Genomic DNA, 18,486 nt, shown 5'->3' with positions numbered 1-18,486 from the left:
CCAAAATTGTCCCAGACCCAGGAGGGCTTTCTAGGTCACTTAAGTTCTTCCTGATCAGGTGTTATAACAGTTCACTATCTTACTCTAATATTTCTGTTGTGGCTTTGTGAATTATCAGCATCATCGTTTCAAGGTCTTCCAGAAGCACCAGTAGATCAAAGAAACATTTGCACCTTAGGTGTGTGTGGTTGTTTGTCATTCATTAGACTGTCTCAGGTTTTCTCAACCTCAGCACAGTTGACATTTGGGGCTCCCTCATTCTCAATGGCGGATGGGCTGGTGGGAGTGGTCCCTTGCATTGTAGGGCGTTTGGCAGCTTACGGGCTTCTGTTGACTACATGCCAGTAGCTCACATACACACACACACCCCAGCTGTGAAAACGAAAGATGTCTCCAGACATTGTCAAATGTCCTCTGGGGTGAGATTGGGAAAACTACTGAATTATCTAATGAATAAAATACATCAGGAGGAAAATAGAAAAGTTTCTCTTTCTCTTGTCACTTAATCTTCATTATAGATAAGTTTTTTATTAAAAATAACACTTGGCATCAGAAACTCTTTGAATTAGAAGGGACTATAAAAGTCACTAGTTCAACCACAACCCAACATCATCTTTATCTATTTCTCCATCTCTCAGTTTTACAAATGTATTGAGAAATCAGAAGATTGGTTATCTCTGGAACTTAGGAATTTACTTTCTCATAGCGAGAGATAAGGCTGTTTGGTGTTTTTACTTTGCCCTGAAATAGCTGCTGCAATGATTTTTGCTTCAGTTGGGGACTTGGTGTCATACAACTTCAGTATCTCAGAGACTTGGAGGAGTTTTCTTCTGGTTATTTCACATGTCTACAGATCTTGCTCCATCATCCTGCTTTCAAAATGTGCATAGAAGTTGATGTTTGGTACATCTAATTTTAAGTATATCTGCATGAGCTTTCTATTTCTTTTTTTTTCTTGAGTTTTCTGTCTCTGATATTGATTTTTTATGACCCCTCTTTGGGAAAAAAATTTGACTGTCCCAAGTAATCAAAAGTTGGAAATGTCCAAATGTCTAAATATGTCAAGCCAAAGTCCCTGCTGATTTAATGTGCCTTATTTCAGCTTTCCTGTAATTTCCTATAAATAACCCTGTGTTTGTACTTGTGTCTGTGCTGCACCAATTGGAAAACTTGGTGAAGTTATAAAAGACAACCCCTTAAGAGTATCTTAGAAATAACAACAAACCCCCAACTGGAATACATGTCTCCCTCTACTCCTTTGCTAAAAGGCCAACCAAGACTTTGGAAACATTCTTAATTATTTGCTACAAGTTGCTAATATGCACACACGACTAAAAGCCTTGATTAGGAAGTCCAAGGTTATAAAATATTGACAAGCACATCCAGAGTGACCTCTCCCAAGACCATCAAAGAAATCAGAAAACTCCAGCCGAGGAGATCCTCAAGTGTGTATATGAATTCCTTCTCTATCACTGTCATACCAGACACTACGGTAACACTTAAGGCTTTGATTAAGTTGATCTTCCAATTTCAACTTAAATTGCAACGTATCTGCCTAATTACTGTCTACATACCTTTTAAAGCATCCAGTTCCCACTGCTCTCACAATAATTATTGCAAAGCAGTAAGAGGATAATTGTTCAAGTAAAATCGCCTAAATTCTTGAATCAATTCTCCATAACAAAGTTATGGAACCCATCATCACTGGCTTTTCAGTGTTAATTCTTGTTAATTTCCAGATCACTGTCCACACTGAAAGAGTCTATGTTACTTTAAATCCAGAATAAAAAGCTGGAAAAAATTAATGCAAATCATATGCTGGTGCTCATCTTTTTCTAATTTCTAAGATTTATTAACATTTGAGAATTACTTTAATAAAAAAAGCCCCTCCTAATGGACTAAAGTAAAAAATTTTGCCTTGGCAGATAGTGATATATTCATTTTGATTCCAGTTGAAAAACCTCAGTGACTTCTCTCATTACCACTGGAGTATTGATTTTTTTAAAAAATTCTGTCTCTTCCCTAGCATTACAAATATATATAGAGAGAGTCATGACCAAAATATCACTTACTAATCATGCAGCTGTAAACCTTTTGTGCCTATCAAATAGATACATAGCACGAAACTAATTTTAGACGTTTGTTATGTGGGAAGAGGTATAGGAGTGGGTGGATGGGAATGATTCATGGGAAAAGTAAAGATCAAAATATGCTATCAAGCAGAATTTTCAACTTCTTCAGAGCAATGTGCAAATAAATATTCAATGAAGACCACCTCAAATTTAAGTCGGCCAGACACTGAGACACTGGGGCACAGATCCCGTAAGTTATGCTAAGAAACATGTGACATCCAGAAGGTAAAGGGTCCTCATTTAAGCTAAAACTCAACCATCATCCACCTGTACCTCTTCTAGGGCACCAATCCTAAAATCATTAAGGCTTTTGCTCTGGGGAATTGGGTTACTTATGTGCAGGTAATAACCAAAAAGAGACTTTTTGCTTATCCCCTCTGACTTACAAGGCATGACCATGTTCTTTGAACCCCTTATACCAGAAACCATGAGACAGCCAATCACACACAGGAAATAAAATACAATAAAAAATATAAATAATTTTCCTGAGGAAAAGATAAGAAAGGGTACTGTATTCTGTAGACCCAGAGCTGGACCTCTGTGAAGTTTAACCATCTTGGGACCCAGACTCCATCCTATTGTCTAGACTTTGTGGTCATGCCTAAACAACCATTTTAAAGCTAGTTTTAACAAAAATATACTCGAGTGTTATAGTTTTAACAGAGAAATAAAAACTCATATGAAGTGTCTTCCACCAGGCTACTCTGAAAATACCATCAAGTGAAATCAGAGCTTCCCTTGCTGAAAAATGTTAAAATCATTTTAGGGACATGAATTAAGTTTCTTTAGACACAAACACTTTGTGTTTATTAGAACTAAATCTCAGGGCCCTAGCTGAGAAGGGGGAAGTCTTTTCATTGGTTGGTCAAAACAAATCTCTCATTTGCCTCCTTTGAGGCATTTGGACAGTGCCTGGGAAGTACATTATTTTCAGGGGGAAAAAGAAACAGCCTTTTTTTTTTTTTTTTTTTTTTTGCATGCCAGCTGGGATCATGGGAACTTCCAGTGCCAGGAATTTACTACTGTTTCTGGTAATTCTGCCTGTAGTCATTTGAAACGTTGGAGGGTGAAAGGAGGAGAAGCTGGGCACCCGGAGGGCTGTCTGTGTTTCACGCCAGTTGGACCAGCGCAGAGAATATTTGTAAATGCATTTCGAAGTGGATATAATTGTAACCTTTGTCAGAATCACAAAGCTCTCTGTGGAGCTGCTGAAAGAGAACACGGGGGGAAAAATCCGACCCTCTACACCCAGTCAGCCCCAAACAAAAGGAAAGACGGTGGGTGAGCCCATCACATTGCGAGTTGTTTCTGTTTTCCACAGCTCTGGACTTCAAATCAAGGACATGTCTGCCAGGTGAAGGTTAATTTTGCTGAGGTTTTCCAAAACTTCATTTAATACTTGGAAAACTGAGCATTTTGAATTTAGTTCAGTCCTCCGGGCTTCATTCCTATTTCCTTTGCCATGTCAATGAGACATCGGAGACCACATTTTTTCATGGTAAAATAATGTTCACATACTTCATGAGGACCTCATGCTTGACATACCTGAACCTGCAAATGTAAAAACGATTGTATCTGAATTTGCACTGATGGTGTCTGATAGCAGAAGACCTTTACTGGAATCCTCTGTTTAAGTTCAGTAATTCAGATGCTACATACTTCTGCAAGCTTCTTGATTATTTTCACTGTAAGATTAATTATCTAAGTTTGAATGTATTTCCTTACAGTCTATTAATTTGCCATCTATCTTTTACTGGGGATCATTATGATTGCAATAATTCATGAAAGTTCTCCTCACACAGCTTCTTAAACCAAGTTTTTCTGCATTTCTTCTGTTACAGTATGTGGAGAATCTTGTTTTGTTTTGTTTCTTTTCCTAGTAATAATTTTGTAAGAAAGCCAGTGTATCGACTGCCATGGTGACACAATTCACCTTTTAAGGTCTGGAAGCTGGTGGTGACCAAATGCTACGTGTGTTCTCTCTGTCAATTGCGATTTTCAGAATTAAATCATGTTTTCTTTCACTTTCAGTTGGAGTTAACACGTTTGGGATGTTTAGAAAGGGGAGAAGGGAGCAATTTGTGTAATACCTGCTGTCATATTTCACGACATATTAAAAACAATAAATGATCATTTTGTTTTAATTTCTTAAACATGTTTACCCACGTCTTTCAATGTATTTTTGTTTCCTCTCCACCATTAGCTTTTGAAACATTTTACCTATTGTGGAAGAAAATCTACCTGCAGTGTCCAGAGCCGCAGGCTAATGACAGGGTAGAAAATCCTTTTGTTTCTAAATGTGCCCAAGTGTGGGACCGATACCAACTAGAGTGAACTATAGAAAATGGAGGACCTGGAATGTCACAGCAACTAGGTGGAGACTTGGTCTCCACTCACAACCCACAGAGCCCAAATGTTGTGTCTTTCTGGACCAGACAGGTGGGATCTGAGCTGCCAGTGTATATCCTCATACCGGAATAAGTCAAGGGGCTGCAGTTCAGCTCCTGCCTCTGTCACTAGTCTTGGTTCGCGAACCTTCGCAAACCTTGGTTCCAAATGAGTTGCTGAAGGTTCTCTCTTATTCCATCCCCTTTTCCCAAACTGGAAAGGATTGTACATCTTTCTCAGCTAATTTAAGTAGAATGTCTGAAGTGAGATGCTTTGAAGTCCAAATATTCTTCCCCTGTTTCTTGATCCACCACTCTCAGGCTATCCTTTTAACAGCTCCGAGTACCCACAGGCCTGAACCCCGGAACCAGGAAGCAAGTGCCAGAAGGTGCAGGGAATCCCAGGCAGTGGCGCTGGTTGGGCAATTGCTCTGTGCAATTCAAGAGTGATTTTTAAAATCTTACCTCTGTATGGATCTTTTGGACTGTGCTGATTAAACTTTGATATCACGGAGTAAATTCAGAACTGCGATTTTAAATGGTGTAAATTGTTTTATGATGCCCAAAGGGAAAAGTTATTAATGCAAATCATGCAACTTTCCCTAACAGTACAAAAACATTAAGGCCAGTGCTTTTAATGTGTACCATTTCTTTAATAATGCAGTGGGAATGTTAAGAAAAAAAAGCTAATGACAATCATAAAACTTTGAAATTAGCTGTAGATCTATCTTCTATAAATTCAGGTCTTCTCCTCACAGGTCCTCCATTCCAAACCACTATTTTCAGAATCAGAGCCTTCTGACATGGAGTTAGGATTTTTCTTCCCCCTCAGTTTATTTTAACTAACATTCACTGAATGTCTATCCTGTGCTATGCAGTGTACTTGACTCCAGGGCTACACAAACAAAAAAGATAAAGTGCTTGTTTTCAATTAGCCTATAGTATAGTAGGGGAGACAAACGTTTAAACAAATATGGCAAGTCAAGGATGATAGGCCCGGGGATAGAAATATTTACACAGTACAGTGAAGTTACAGAGGAGGAGTGAGTCAGTTCTGTATGGAAAGGGTCAGGACAGCCTTCATGGAGCAAAGGATATTTGAACATGATCTTGGCAGGTGAGTAGGCCTTCAGCAGGGGACAACACAGGCAGCCCAAGGCTGGGGTGCTATGAGCAAACAGACCAGCCAGCGTAGAGGAGCAAGGAGAGGAAGGCTGGAGGGTAAAGCCCTTGATGACACGCACAGGCCTTCAGGGTATGACTTCAAAGCAGTAGATGTACTTGAAAATTTTGCAGTAGAGGGGCTATGGAAACCACCCCGCTTTAGAAAGATGAGCCAGTAGGCGAAGCAATGGATGAACTGCAGTGGAGACATAGCTGGACACCATTCAGGAGACAACCACTCATGTCTGGCTACTGTTCCATGACTACTGTTCCTCCTTAGTTCTCAGATCGTGGCCTCCATTTAGCCAGTCCTCTACTAATAAAATCCAATGTTAACGAATTTGTTGTCTGGACCCGTGCCAAGGTCCTAGCTGAGGTGAGACCCTTTGACCCCTTTTCTCCGCCGAGGAGGTTTTTTTTCTGCTTGGATTCGCACAGCGGATAACAAAACTGATGCTGAGACTGGAACAGCACAAGCTTTATTCAATGGCCAAAGAGTGGAGAAGCTGGAACTTAGTTCTCAAACCGACTTCTCAACCTGACTAGGGCTGAGACACCATATGTATAAGAGGGTCAAAGTGAAAGGGAAGGAATTGAGTAAAGAGAGGGAGGAATCAATATTCATGACTTATCCAAGAACAGGGGTGTAACTGGGACTGGGAACCAAGGCAACACTCCATTTCAGGAGTCGTAAATCTCTCAGAGTGGGGAGAGGATAAGACCCACTTAGATGATGGAGAGAAAATGAGACTTGCAGAAAGAATGAGCTCTTCCGGTTGTTGTCATAGCAACCATCAACTGTTGTGGCACAGGTGAGTGAGTCATTTAACATGCTAATATATTACAGTGAGCATAGAATGAGTCTCAAGGTCTACTGGAGGTCAGGTTCACGAAGCCAACTGGCCTTGTGACTGGTACTCGCAAATGTAGCACAGAAACCAACAACAGGTTTTTTTTGTTTTTGTTTGTTTGTTGTTTGGTTTTTTTTTTTTGCAGTACACGGGCCTCTCACTGCTGTGGCCTCTCCCGTTGTGGAGCACAGGCTCCGGACGCGCAGGCTCAGCGGCCATGGCGCACGGACCCAGCCGCTCCGCGGCATGTGGGATCTTCCCGGACCGGGGCATGAACCCGTGTCCCCTGCATCGGCAGGCGGACTCTCAACCACTGCGCCACCAGGGAAGCCCCAACAACAGTTTTGTAACACTCCTTAGGCCTCCATCTACATACAAGTCTAAATGTAGGGCGTTTATAGTTTTTGGAAATTTCAAAAATGTGTCAAAGAGAGAAAATCAATGAGAGTCTCATCGCGTTCGCAACTCGAGGCCATGTAGGAAGCCCAGCCTCCACCTAGTGAAGGGCCTATTATTTTCTGTGAGTTGTTATCATTTTAAAGACACAGTGAAATGCACTTGGCCTCCCAGAGTAAATGCACTTCACAAATGCCAACACCTCCTGATAAATGTTAATTGACCCCTTTCAAATGTGCATTCCTCTCATTGGCTGCAATAAACTTTACTCAGGGTTTTGAACTTCTCCCAGATATTCTCCTGACATTTTTTTCGGTGAACTTTACAGACATTTTGGAGTTGCAGGGTAACAGTGGGCTATTTTTCTCCCCAGACTTCTTTGTACAATTGCAATTTAGATTTCCTCCCAAAAGGATTCACTGTGGCATGAGCCTCGATAGAGTGTGAAGCAAATTTCTCCTGCTGCAGTTTGGCTGTAAGCCTGGAGGATGGGACGCATAAAGTATTCTAAATGCCATAGAACCTTGCATCTTATTTTGTTCTAGAATGTTTTAACTCTGCATCAGGATGCCTTGAAGTGAGATCCTGAATAAGCACAAAACACATGGCCAAAAAGAGATATGTGACTTGCAAAAAATGAAGCATCCCTTTTGTAAAACGGTGTCATTTTGAATTTACTTAGATGTCATCTTACTGAGGAAATGTATGTTGCTTGAAGAAGACCAGATCTCAGTGGGCTAAATGGTAGTAAAGCAAACAAGAAAGGAGCACGTGGTTAGAGACAAAAGTGAAAATGAGGGCATCAATATCACAGGATACTCCCCAGTGGCAAGGATGGCAGATGGGAAGTGCGTGGGGAGGAGGGGGGCCATGTGGGTTTTCTATTGTTTTACTTTATGCCCTGATATGAAGCTTTATTGAGGCACCGGGGTGGGAGTTCATTGACTTCAGACAGATTGCCGCAGTCATTTTGATTTCCTTGACAGAAGACGACAACCGATAACTGACCTGGCAGTCAAGGCGCAGAGACATTGAAAACATCAGTTCCTGCTAAAACAGGAAGGAAGCTCCACTAGTGATTGCTTTTTGCCCTCTGATAAATGTCAGACCAGGATCCCCCTATGATCAAGGGCTCACGGATGGGCACCTGCTCTCAAGTTTACATATGTCTGTTTCCTGAGCTCATTTTTCTCTCTCTGCCAATAATATGAGCTATCAGGCCATCTGATACATATGCACATAGCAATCAAGGGGACAAACTCTGTAACATCGCCCAGCTGACCTCTCAAAGCCCAGATTTCTTCATCTATAAAACGACGCTTCAGATAGTACCTCCTTCCTAGGATTATTATGACAAATAAATAAGCTAAAATATTTAGCTTTATGTTATATTCATAACGCCCAATAAAATTATGCTATCACATTGCCTATGAAAGATGTGTTGATTTGGGCACAAAAAATGTTTTCTTAGTCCTTAAGATAAATTTAAGGCAAAGAAGCAGAGAGGGGCAATTAACTGCAAGAGGAGACTGGAAAATAAGCAGCTCAAACTGGAAACTGCACAGGAGGAAAGCTGCTTCCCCTAGACTCTTATTTCATTCTCTCTGCAAGTCTCATTTTTCTCTCTACCATCTACACTGATCTTAGCCTCTCCCCATTCTGACAGAGTTATCAGAGTGAAAAAGAGGGAGCTTTAAACCTTAGTGATGAAAAATTTTTTAATTAACTTAAAATTTTTTTAATAATTTAATTAAATTAAAAATTAAACACAACAATAACACTATATGTTACTAACATTTTGGATATATAATTTAAAGAGATCCCTGCTCTTTTTTGACTTTATTCATTTGTTTATGATTTCACAGAAAAATCAAGTAAGCCTTCTGAGTGTTATTTTAATCCAGTTTGTCCACACAAAGACCACCACTGCTCAGGAAGCAACTCAAAGCAGAGGTCTCTGTAATGTGACAGTAGGCTCACCTGGATCCAGCAAACAAAACACATGCATCAGCAGATCCCCCTACTCAAGAACTGGATTTTCATTTGCTGTGTATTTTATTTTGAGGATTCATTCAATGAATGTTTGCTGATCATCTACCAAAGCCAAGTACTGTTTTATGTGCTGGAAATTCAATGATTTATTTATTTCATAAATACTTATATACTGTTTTTCTTATGCCAGGCACTGATCTAAACACTTGACAGATATTTAATTATTGAATTCCCTTATTACTCCTCTTAGCAGCTGCTCTTTCTATCTCCATGTGTCATAGACTGAATGTTTTCATCCCCCAAAAAATTTGCAGGTTGAAACCTAATCCTCAGTGGGATGGTACTAAGAGGTGGGGGCTTTTGGAAGGGATTAGGTTGGAGGGTGGAGCCCTCATGAGTGGGATTAGTGCCCTTATGAAAGAGACTCCAGAAAGCCCTCATCCCTCCCACCACGTGAGGTCACAGTGAGAAGATGTCTCTGAACCAGGAAGGGGTTTTCACCAGACACCCAATCTGCTAGAGCCTTCACCTTGAACTTTCCAGCCTCCAGACTATAAGAAATAAATCTCTGTTGTTTATAAAGCCACCCAGTCTATGGTATTTTGTCACAGCAACCTGAACAGACTAAGACCCCATGTCACAGAAGAGGGAGTGGAAGAAATCAGTGGTTGAGCAACTGGTCCACAGCTGCCCAGCAAGGGAGAAGCAGAGACCAGGTGCACACCCAGGGGCCGAGCTACTGATCACCACTCTGGGCTGCCTTTCAAGCAAAACATTGACCAAAACAACAGAAATCCCTTGCCCTTGTGTATTTATATTCTAATGGGGTGAGAAAGACAGTAAAAGTTATCTAAATAACAACACACCATTGTAAAGCAATTATACTCCAATAAAGATGTTAAAAACAAACAAACAAATAAATAAATAAATAATATCCATTAAAATAAGTTACAAAATAGATGCTCTGTAGAGAAATACAACAGAGAAGGGAACTCAGGAATCTTGGAGAAGAGGACTTCTAATTTTAAGCAGGCCATCAGGGAAGGTAACATGGAGTAACGACCTGAGAGTTTCCAAGGGAAGTGCAAGTACAAAGGCCACACAGAGGAAACATCCCTGGCAGGTTCAAGAACAACAAAGATGTCAGAGTGACTGGTGCAGAGAGATTAGAGGTAGAGTCATTGAGGGAGGTCAGAGAGAAAACAAGGCCAGGTGTGATCCCAGGTGAGATGGAAACCAATGGAGAGTCCTGAGCTGTCTGGTGATGAGATCTGACTATCAACTGGGAAGGATTACTCTGGCTTCTGGGTGGGACGGGGACGGGGTAGAAACAAGAAGAGCAGTCAGGAGGCAGATGCACTCTTCCAGGGGAGAGGCAATGTGGCTTGGATTCTTATGGATGTTCTATATGAGTTATTTTGTGATGGTGGATGTAACGCAGGGATGCTGTGATGAATGGCTGGACTCGGTTGCTTATAGCTCTGAAGGAGAGAAGGCTGCCAGGCAGGGTAACACAGGCTTTGCACCTGCGGACAAGGCAACAGCAAGCTGGAGCTGTAGGGGACAGCCTAAGTATGACACACAGGGTGGGGTTAGCTAGGTTTCCATGGAGGTCGCTGAGGATTAGCTAATTTGAAGAATCTGGGGGGCTTCAGAGCATAGGAGCTGTTGCTAGTTGTTGGGTGGCCTGGCCCTGGGGTGATTAGGGCAGGTGGATAGTGATCCCAAGTGTAATAGCCCAATAAGGAAAGTGGTTGGGGTATGGATTAATCAGCTGCTTGAGAAGGGAACAGACCAGCCATTAGCCAGGGACTCAAAACTGGGTCATGAGAGCATTAAAAACAGAAAAAACTATGTTACAGTGAAGCAATGAAGATGTTGAGAATTGGTCAGAATGTGGCTATATTTGAAGGGAGAGGCAATAGGGCTTGCTAATGGGTCCAGTATGGGATGTGAAAGAAAAAGCCTTCCCCAAGAAGTCCAGGTTTGGAACCTGAGTCTGCAGGAATGGAATTGCCTTCCAAGAAGATGAGCAAGACTGAAAAATGAACAAGTTAGTAAAGAAATATTAGAAGTTCAGTGTAGAACATCTTGTGTTTGAAATGTCTTTTTGTTTTATTTTTATTAGACATCGAAGTGAAGATGTTGAACAGAAAATGGATTTATGGGTCTGAAGTTCAAGAGACACGTCTGGACTGAAGATATAAATTTGAGCGTGTTTAACATAAATACGGAATTTAAGGCCATGGGACCAATGAGATCATCCAAGAAGTGAATGTAGATAAAGAAAAAATGTGACCTAATGGATGACTCTTGGGACATTCCAACATGAAGAAGTTGAAGAGGAAAAAGAGCAAAGAAAACTGGGAAGAAACAGTGCAGCAAAAGAAAAAGCAGTGGAGTGGCGTCTATGGAGCCCTGGGAACAAAGTGTTGCACAGACATCAAAATGTTCAAAATCACCAGCAATCAAATATGCATATTAAAATGACAATACGACACCATTTTGACTATACGATTAGGAAGTAGTTTAAAAACAGACACTTCATATTGTCAAGAGAGCAGTGAAGTGGTTGTACAATTTTACACCCTAACTGGGAAAATATCAGGCTTGAACTTTCTGGAAAGCAATTTAACATGATATAAGAGCAATTTCTTTACAACGTCTACATACTTAAATCCAGCTTTTCCCTCTTCTAGGAATCCACCCTGAAGAAATAAGCAGAAACTGAGACAAAGTTTTATATTCACAGATGCTCTCTGCAGGGTTATTTATGTTAGCAAACAGCTGGGGAAAAAAATTACATTTTGAACAAGGAAAATTATTCAAAAAATTGTGAGCCCCAAATAAAGTGGATAATGTAGCCCAGGAAAATGATGATTGAAAAGCATATTTAATGACATGTGAAAACCCTCATGAAACTGCATTAATTGAGGAAAATAAGATAATGTCCTTTCTTTTAGTAACAGTAAAACTAGGAATTACCATTTACTGGGTACCTACTGTGTGTAAGGCACTGTGCTAATAATTCATATACATTGTTTTTTAATGCTAATAAGTAGGCATCATGAGAAAGCAGAGGCTCAAAAAGTTAATTGACTATACCATATTTTATTTTTATTAAGTTAATTGACTAATCATATTTTGATTGACTATGCCCTATTTTATTTGATTATGGTAGAGTCAAAAATTAATAGACTATACCATATTTTGATTGTTTTATTACATTATATTATATTTAATTATATTATTTGGGAAGTGATCTCTCTCTCTCTCTCTCTCACACACACACACACACACACCCCACAGACACACAGAGGAAGATCTGATGGCCTGTCCTACAAGTTCCTATTCTCATATGAAAAGCTTCAGTTATGTATTGTACTATCGAATCCAGGCCAAACTTTGAGTTCATGAGTTTTTTCCAAAGAAGGATTCTAAAAATGACAACAAAATGAAGAAGTAAGCACTGGTTTCCTCATTTATATAAAAGTCATTTTCTTATAATTTCTTAATTCTAACTACTCAATTATAAAGATGACTTGAGAAGCCATCCCTAGCCCTGCCAGATCCTTTCTTACACCTCTGGTAGCTGAGTTGATTAATTGTGATATAAGAGGGTGAAGGAGTTAAACATTTCTGGAAAATTTATTTCAGAGAAGACCAGGGTTAATTTACAAACAATCTTTTCTCCTTTTACTCTGTAACCCCTATTTTTCAAAAGGACTCTTTAAGAGCTTCATCCCGTTTTTGAGCTCGCCTTGTGATAAAATCGGTTCATTTACGTCCTAACGTATTCAATAATGCAGTTGATGGTGCATCTACTACACGCCTGGCACTCTGCTAGCTCCTGGGATGGTCGGAGGAGACACTTGGGAAGAACAGATTAAAACCCTTGCCATAGCTCCTATTCCAGAGAACCTCACTGTCTCGAGGCGAAAGCAAGCATATCACACTGATGTGAAATACAACTGTCTTAAGGGCTGTAAATGGAGGAGAGTGTACCAAGAACTATAAGAGCAGCGTTTGAAAAAGAGGTGAGGAGGGATAACCTCACAGAGAAGATGGCATTGCCTGTGTCCTGGGAGTTAAAGAGAAGAAAAAAGCATCCCAAGCAGAGAACAACGGAATATAAAGTGAAGTCGAATCATGAAAGCCTCAACAATGGGCAGAGAGTAGCAGGTAGTTCAGTGGGGCTGGATTGGAGCTACATACAAAGTAGGGCCAAAATAACTGGATAAGAAGGTGATTAAACTCTTTTTTATGCCTGACAATCAGGAAACTACTAAAGCCATTTACATGGGGAAATATCACCAAAGTCCCATTTTATTTGAGTGCCTGTGGCATCAGTATAGAAGCAGGTAACACAGTAGAGCAGGTGACTTAGTGGTCAGGAACACAGACACCCTGGGTCCAAGTCCTGCAGGCTGCATGACTTCACACAGTGCACCCGGCTTGGCGCACTCAACCCGACCCGGCTGGGACCTGGCTTTACGCGGCTGACTTGGTCACTTAAGTGTATCCTAAACATTGCCTGTGACATGCTTGTCCTGGAGAGTCACAGTCTGCACTCTTTGCTCCCCACCCTCCAATGGCTTCTCTTCACAATCTGCTGCTGCCCTGCCCCTCCCCTCCCCTCCCCCTCCCTTTCCCTCCTCCCCCTCTCCTCCCTCTCCCTCTCTTCTCCTTCCCCTCCCCCTCCCCTCCCTCCCCCTCCCTTCTCCTTCCCCTCCCCTCCCCTCCCCCTCCCCCCTCCCCTCCCCTCCCTCCCCCTCCTTTCTCCTTCCCCTCCCCCTGCCCTCCCCTCCCCTTCCCCTCCCCTCCCTTCTCCTTCCCCTCCCCCTCCCCCCTCCCCTCCCCTCCCTCCCCCTCCCCTTCCCCATGTCCCCACATCCCCACCAGGCTCAGGCTCAGAGTCTTCCAGCAGAGTCCCTGTCCCATCTTCAGGAATGAGCGCTCCTTCCCCTCCTGCTTTCCTCCTCAACAGTCTCTCCCTGCAGGCAGGTCTCTGCTCAGATGGCCTTTCCTCCCAGCCCCTCCCTAACCCATTTCTCCAGGATATTTAGAACCTTCTCCCTTCCCTCTCTGATCCCTAGCCTCTCTTTTCCTTCATGGCCCTACAGCTACCTGATGTGTCTTTATGTTATTCTGTGTCTCACTGTTAGTCTCCCCAAGAGAATTGAAGAGCCGTGAAGGAAGAGATTCATTTCTCTCTCTGCCCAGTGCCTACAAGTGGTCCCAGCAACAGGAAGTGTTCAATAAATATTTTGTTGAATTAATTAAAATGGAAGAATGAATGGATGTACTGCTTGTCTTTCACTGGGTGGACTGCTGTCTGCTGTTGAGGCGTCATCCCTGGCTGGGACAGGAAGGACATTTGTGGGGCCCCTGAGCAGAGGCCACAGGGGAGAGCTACTCCAAGGGAGGCTGGGGCCGGAGGAGGGAGCAGTTCTGTGGACCATGATCCTCATAGCCCTGGGCACTGCCAGTGTCCCATGTGAAGGCCTTTTTCCCTGACATACTTAGGTCTAGATGACTTTGCCAGGCTGCTAACAGTACCCAGACATGTGCTTGGGGATGGTCGGCTTTGTCCTGGATCTGACGTGCAGCCACTGACCCTGGTCTTCCTGACTCTGGCGAGCTCTGTATCTCCCACCCTTACCCACCACGCAGCCAAGGGCATCTCGTTCTAGGTTGGTGGAAAGTTTTCCTAGTGTTGCTGGCCAAGATTCTTTGGCTATCGACAATCAGGAATGCTGTCCTTTTTATCTCAGTGTGAAATCATCTAAACGTCCCTAAGTGCTTAGGCTTCTGCAAGAAAAAATTTGGAGTGGGAAGCATCTTACTTCTCAACTACAGTTTTCTGCTTTGCCACATCTGTGACATGAGGTAATGAGCGTAGAGCAGACCATGTGGTGAATGAGGGGAAAGCAAAGAGGCAAACAGCAGGAAGAAGAAAGACAGATAAATTCATAAAACATACATACATGATTAGCTTGGTCAGATGTTCACCTCTCTCCTGTTAAGGTACAGCCAGAAAAAGATAACGTGGTTTGTGGCCCTGAGTTTCCAAAGGAAGGGAGGAATGGGACTCTTTTAACTAAATAAGTGTAAATACCAAATTTAGTATCAAATATCAAAGTCTCACAGTTCTGTATAACTACTGTTTTTCTTATAAAAACATTTTCCTGGAGTTACAGGGTTTTATGGGAAATGTGCCTCTACTTAGTCTTGACGTATAAGCATTCCATTCCAAAGTATTTCTTAAAGGGAAAAATTTTCCAAGAAAGTGAATATTCTAGAACACTTTAGTTTTCTCTCTCTTTTTTTAATCTTTGGGGTTTCTTGTTGCTGTTGTTGATTTATTTGTTTTGTTTTGTTTTGTTTTTTACCATTTTCTTAGGAATACCTTAAAAGCTGATATGATAACACCAGCTACTGTTGGAGAAAAATTGCAGTTCAATCCAATCACACTTAAAGCGCACCGTACTTCCTCTTACATAAAAAGTAAAAACAGGCAAAAATCTCTCTGAATTATTTTTAGTTTTAAAGAGATAAATAAAGAGTGCACAGAAAAACATGTATTTAGCTCACGTATTTAAGAATAGTTGGAAATATATTTGGGCACTGTCATTAACAACCACATTTGAATGAAACCAAAGACACAAAACACAAATTAGGGGCTTCCCTGGTGGCGCAGTGGTTGAGAGTCCGCCTGCCGATGCAGGGGACACGGGTTTGTGCCCCTATCCCGGAAGATCCCACATGCCGCAGAGCGGCTGGGCCCGCGAGCCATGGCCGCGGAGCCTGTGTGTCCGGAGCCTGTGCTCCGCAACGGGAGAGGCCACAGCAGTGAGAGGCCCGCGTACAGCAAAAAAAAAAAAAAAAAAAAAAAAAAAACACACAAATTAGTTATAAAATTAATCTATTTGCTTAGAGAAGGATGTTGGCTTTTTGTCCTCAAGGTTTGGAGGAATAACAAAGGCTAGAGGCGCTGATCATTATTCTACTTTTCTGCCTCTATGTTCAGCCTAGGTTATCTTTTTTTTTTTTTTTTTTACATCTTTATTGGAGTATAATTGCTTTCCAATGGTGTGTTAGTTTCTGCTTTATAACAAAGTGAATCAGTTATACATATACATATGTTCCCATATCTCTTCCCTCTTGCATCTCCCTCCATCCCACCCTCCCTATCCCACCCCTCTAGGTGGTCACAAAGCACCGAGCTGATCTCCCTGTGCTATGCGGCTGCTTCCCACTAGCTATCTATTTTACATTTGGTAGTGTATATATGTCCATGTCACTCTCTCGCTTTGTCACAGCTTACCCTTCCCCCTCCCCGTATCCTCAAGTCCATTCTCTAGTAGGTCTGTGTCTTTATTCCTGTCTTACCCCTAGGTTCTTCACGACATTTTTTTTTCTTAAATTCCATATATATGTCTTAGCATGGTATTTGGGCATATACCCTGAGAAAACCATAATTCAAAAAGAGTCATGTACCAAAATGTTCATTGCAGCTCTATTTACAATAGCCTGGAGATGGAAACAACCTAAGTGTCCATCATCGGATGAATGGATAAAGAAGATGTGGCCCATATATACAATGGAATATTACTCAGCCATAAAAAGAAACGAAATTGAGCTATTTGTAATGAGGTGGATGGACCTAGAGTCTGTCATACAGAGTGAAGTAAGTCAGAAAGAGAAAGCCTAGGTTATCTTAAATCTAGCAAGCCCTGTAGTTCAGAGATGCCATCATATTTTACAGCATATAGCCAAGGTGGCTATAAAAGAATATTTGATTAAATTTAAACTGTATGTGCCTTTTTCTTTAACTTTCTGAAAAATGTAGTGAGTAGAGTATGTTTATTTCCAAAGTGTGATTTTAGGCTTCAGAGTAAAATTCCCAACTAACAAATTAAAAAGTTCTTTTTACAAAGACAGACGGTGCTTCTAGAACAATCAGCATTGCTTTGTCAAGTGGTGGGAGGGTTTCAGAGGGAAGAGGCCTGAGGTGATTGAGTGTGTCAGAGTAGGCCAATGGATGCCATCTGGAGAAGGTTGGAACCCGGGCTGTATGTTAATGCAAACACCTTCAGCGTAACGGTGGGCTTGGCTGTTTTGGAAATGATTTGTGATCTAATTTGAGATTGTTGTTTATGATCCCAACACTTACTTTATTTCATCCTGGCCGATAGCATAAATAGTTGTGTCTGGTAGATAGGAAAATCCAGTAGCTAGGATGAGCTACCCAGCTACAGCATAGTATATTGCTTTTATTAATCAAATCCAAAGACAGTCCATCATTCTCAGGTTAAAGCTTTGTTTGTGTACTGACTACCTAGCACTGTTGGGAGAAAAACCCCAGCACTATACCTGGCATAGAGCAGCTGTTCAATAAATGTAAATTTCCTTCCCCACTGAAATCAATGAATTCGTGAATTATGGAGAAAACTAGTCCCATAGCTCTGTTCCCATCTGTTACAAAAAAGTGGGTTCTGCAGTCAAATAAGTACAGGGAATTACAGAGTCCAAGGGCCAGGCTCCTTCGTGGAGCTTGAAACTGCCTATTAGCTTGTGCAAGGGGTTCAAAGGAGAGTCTAGGGACCAGTATCAGCTCTTTCTTCCTTAGCTGTGAGACCTTGGGTTATGTACTTAACTTCTCTGTTTTCTTATAGGTGAAATGAAGAGGTCTCCTACCTCATATGATTAATATGTTAATATTCATAAAGCACTTACAAAAGTGTCTGGCACATAATAAGCACTAAATAATATTTATTAAATAATTAAGATCTTTGAAAGATTCTTCAGGAAAAAATTTAACCTAGAGTTTCCCAAACTTTGACCATGGAAACTTCTGCCCCACCTAGCTCCATCCCACTCCTTTTTTTTCCTTTCCCAGAATAACTTTCTCTGGGAAAACCATGCTTCAACACATTTTCTTAGAAAATCTGTGGTAGAGAAAAGTTCATTGAATCCACTTTCTTAACAAAGGATTGAAAAGAAAAGATTTAAAAGGGATCACCAGTGTGCATTTCGATCATAATTCTAAAAGCCTCTGAAATCAAGAGACAGTTCTAGAATATGCCAAAGGAAAAGAGTTCCTAGTTAAGGAAACTCATGTAATGCTGTTGATTCTCATCTTGTGTTTACTGAGGGGAATCATAATAATTACATTTAGCACGTGCTGAGTGCTGTGTATACCAGGCATTCACCTGTGTTTAGACGCTATTTCTAGATCCTAACAACAATCCAAAGAAGTAAACATTATGGTTCACTCCCTTTTCATAGATACTGAGGTTAAGTGGGTCAAAGTTTCTGTGTTTCTTGCCTAAAGTCACCCAGGTAGAAACTGGTAGAGCCAGAAATACGAACCCAAGAATTCAGAGCCCATGTTGATACCCAGGAGTTCTTAGGCATCTTCAGTGTGCAAATTACTTCTCCCCTCACCTTCTTCCATTGGGAAGGGACTCAGGGACCCCAAAATTGTCCTTCATGGGGTTTAACTTGTCCATCTGGGACAAAAAAGAGACAGGAGCTATTTTCATTCTCAATTATTGACAA

General features: G+C 41.4%; 1 protein-coding gene across 1 annotated transcript in view; it reads left to right on the top strand.

Moving 5' to 3' along the window:
• The window catches only part of PLXDC2 (plexin domain containing 2), a 409,788-nt gene extending 398,373 nt beyond the window's left edge, over window positions 1-11,415 (top strand). The window contains exon 14 of the mRNA XM_081229343.1: window positions 11,051-11,415. Coding sequence (XP_081085469.1) covers window positions 11,051-11,062 — 12 coding nt within the window. The 3' untranslated portion in view covers window positions 11,063-11,415. The remainder of the gene's footprint in view (window positions 1-11,050) is intronic.
• The last annotated feature ends 7,071 nt before the right edge of the window (window positions 11,416-18,486 follow it).

This window comes from Mesoplodon bidens (assembly GCF_964165515.1).
Source record: "Mesoplodon bidens genome assembly, chromosome: 3".
Classification (NCBI taxonomy): domain Eukaryota; kingdom Metazoa; phylum Chordata; class Mammalia; order Artiodactyla; family Ziphiidae; genus Mesoplodon; species Mesoplodon bidens.
This window is presented reverse-complemented; position numbering and strand designations above follow the sequence as displayed.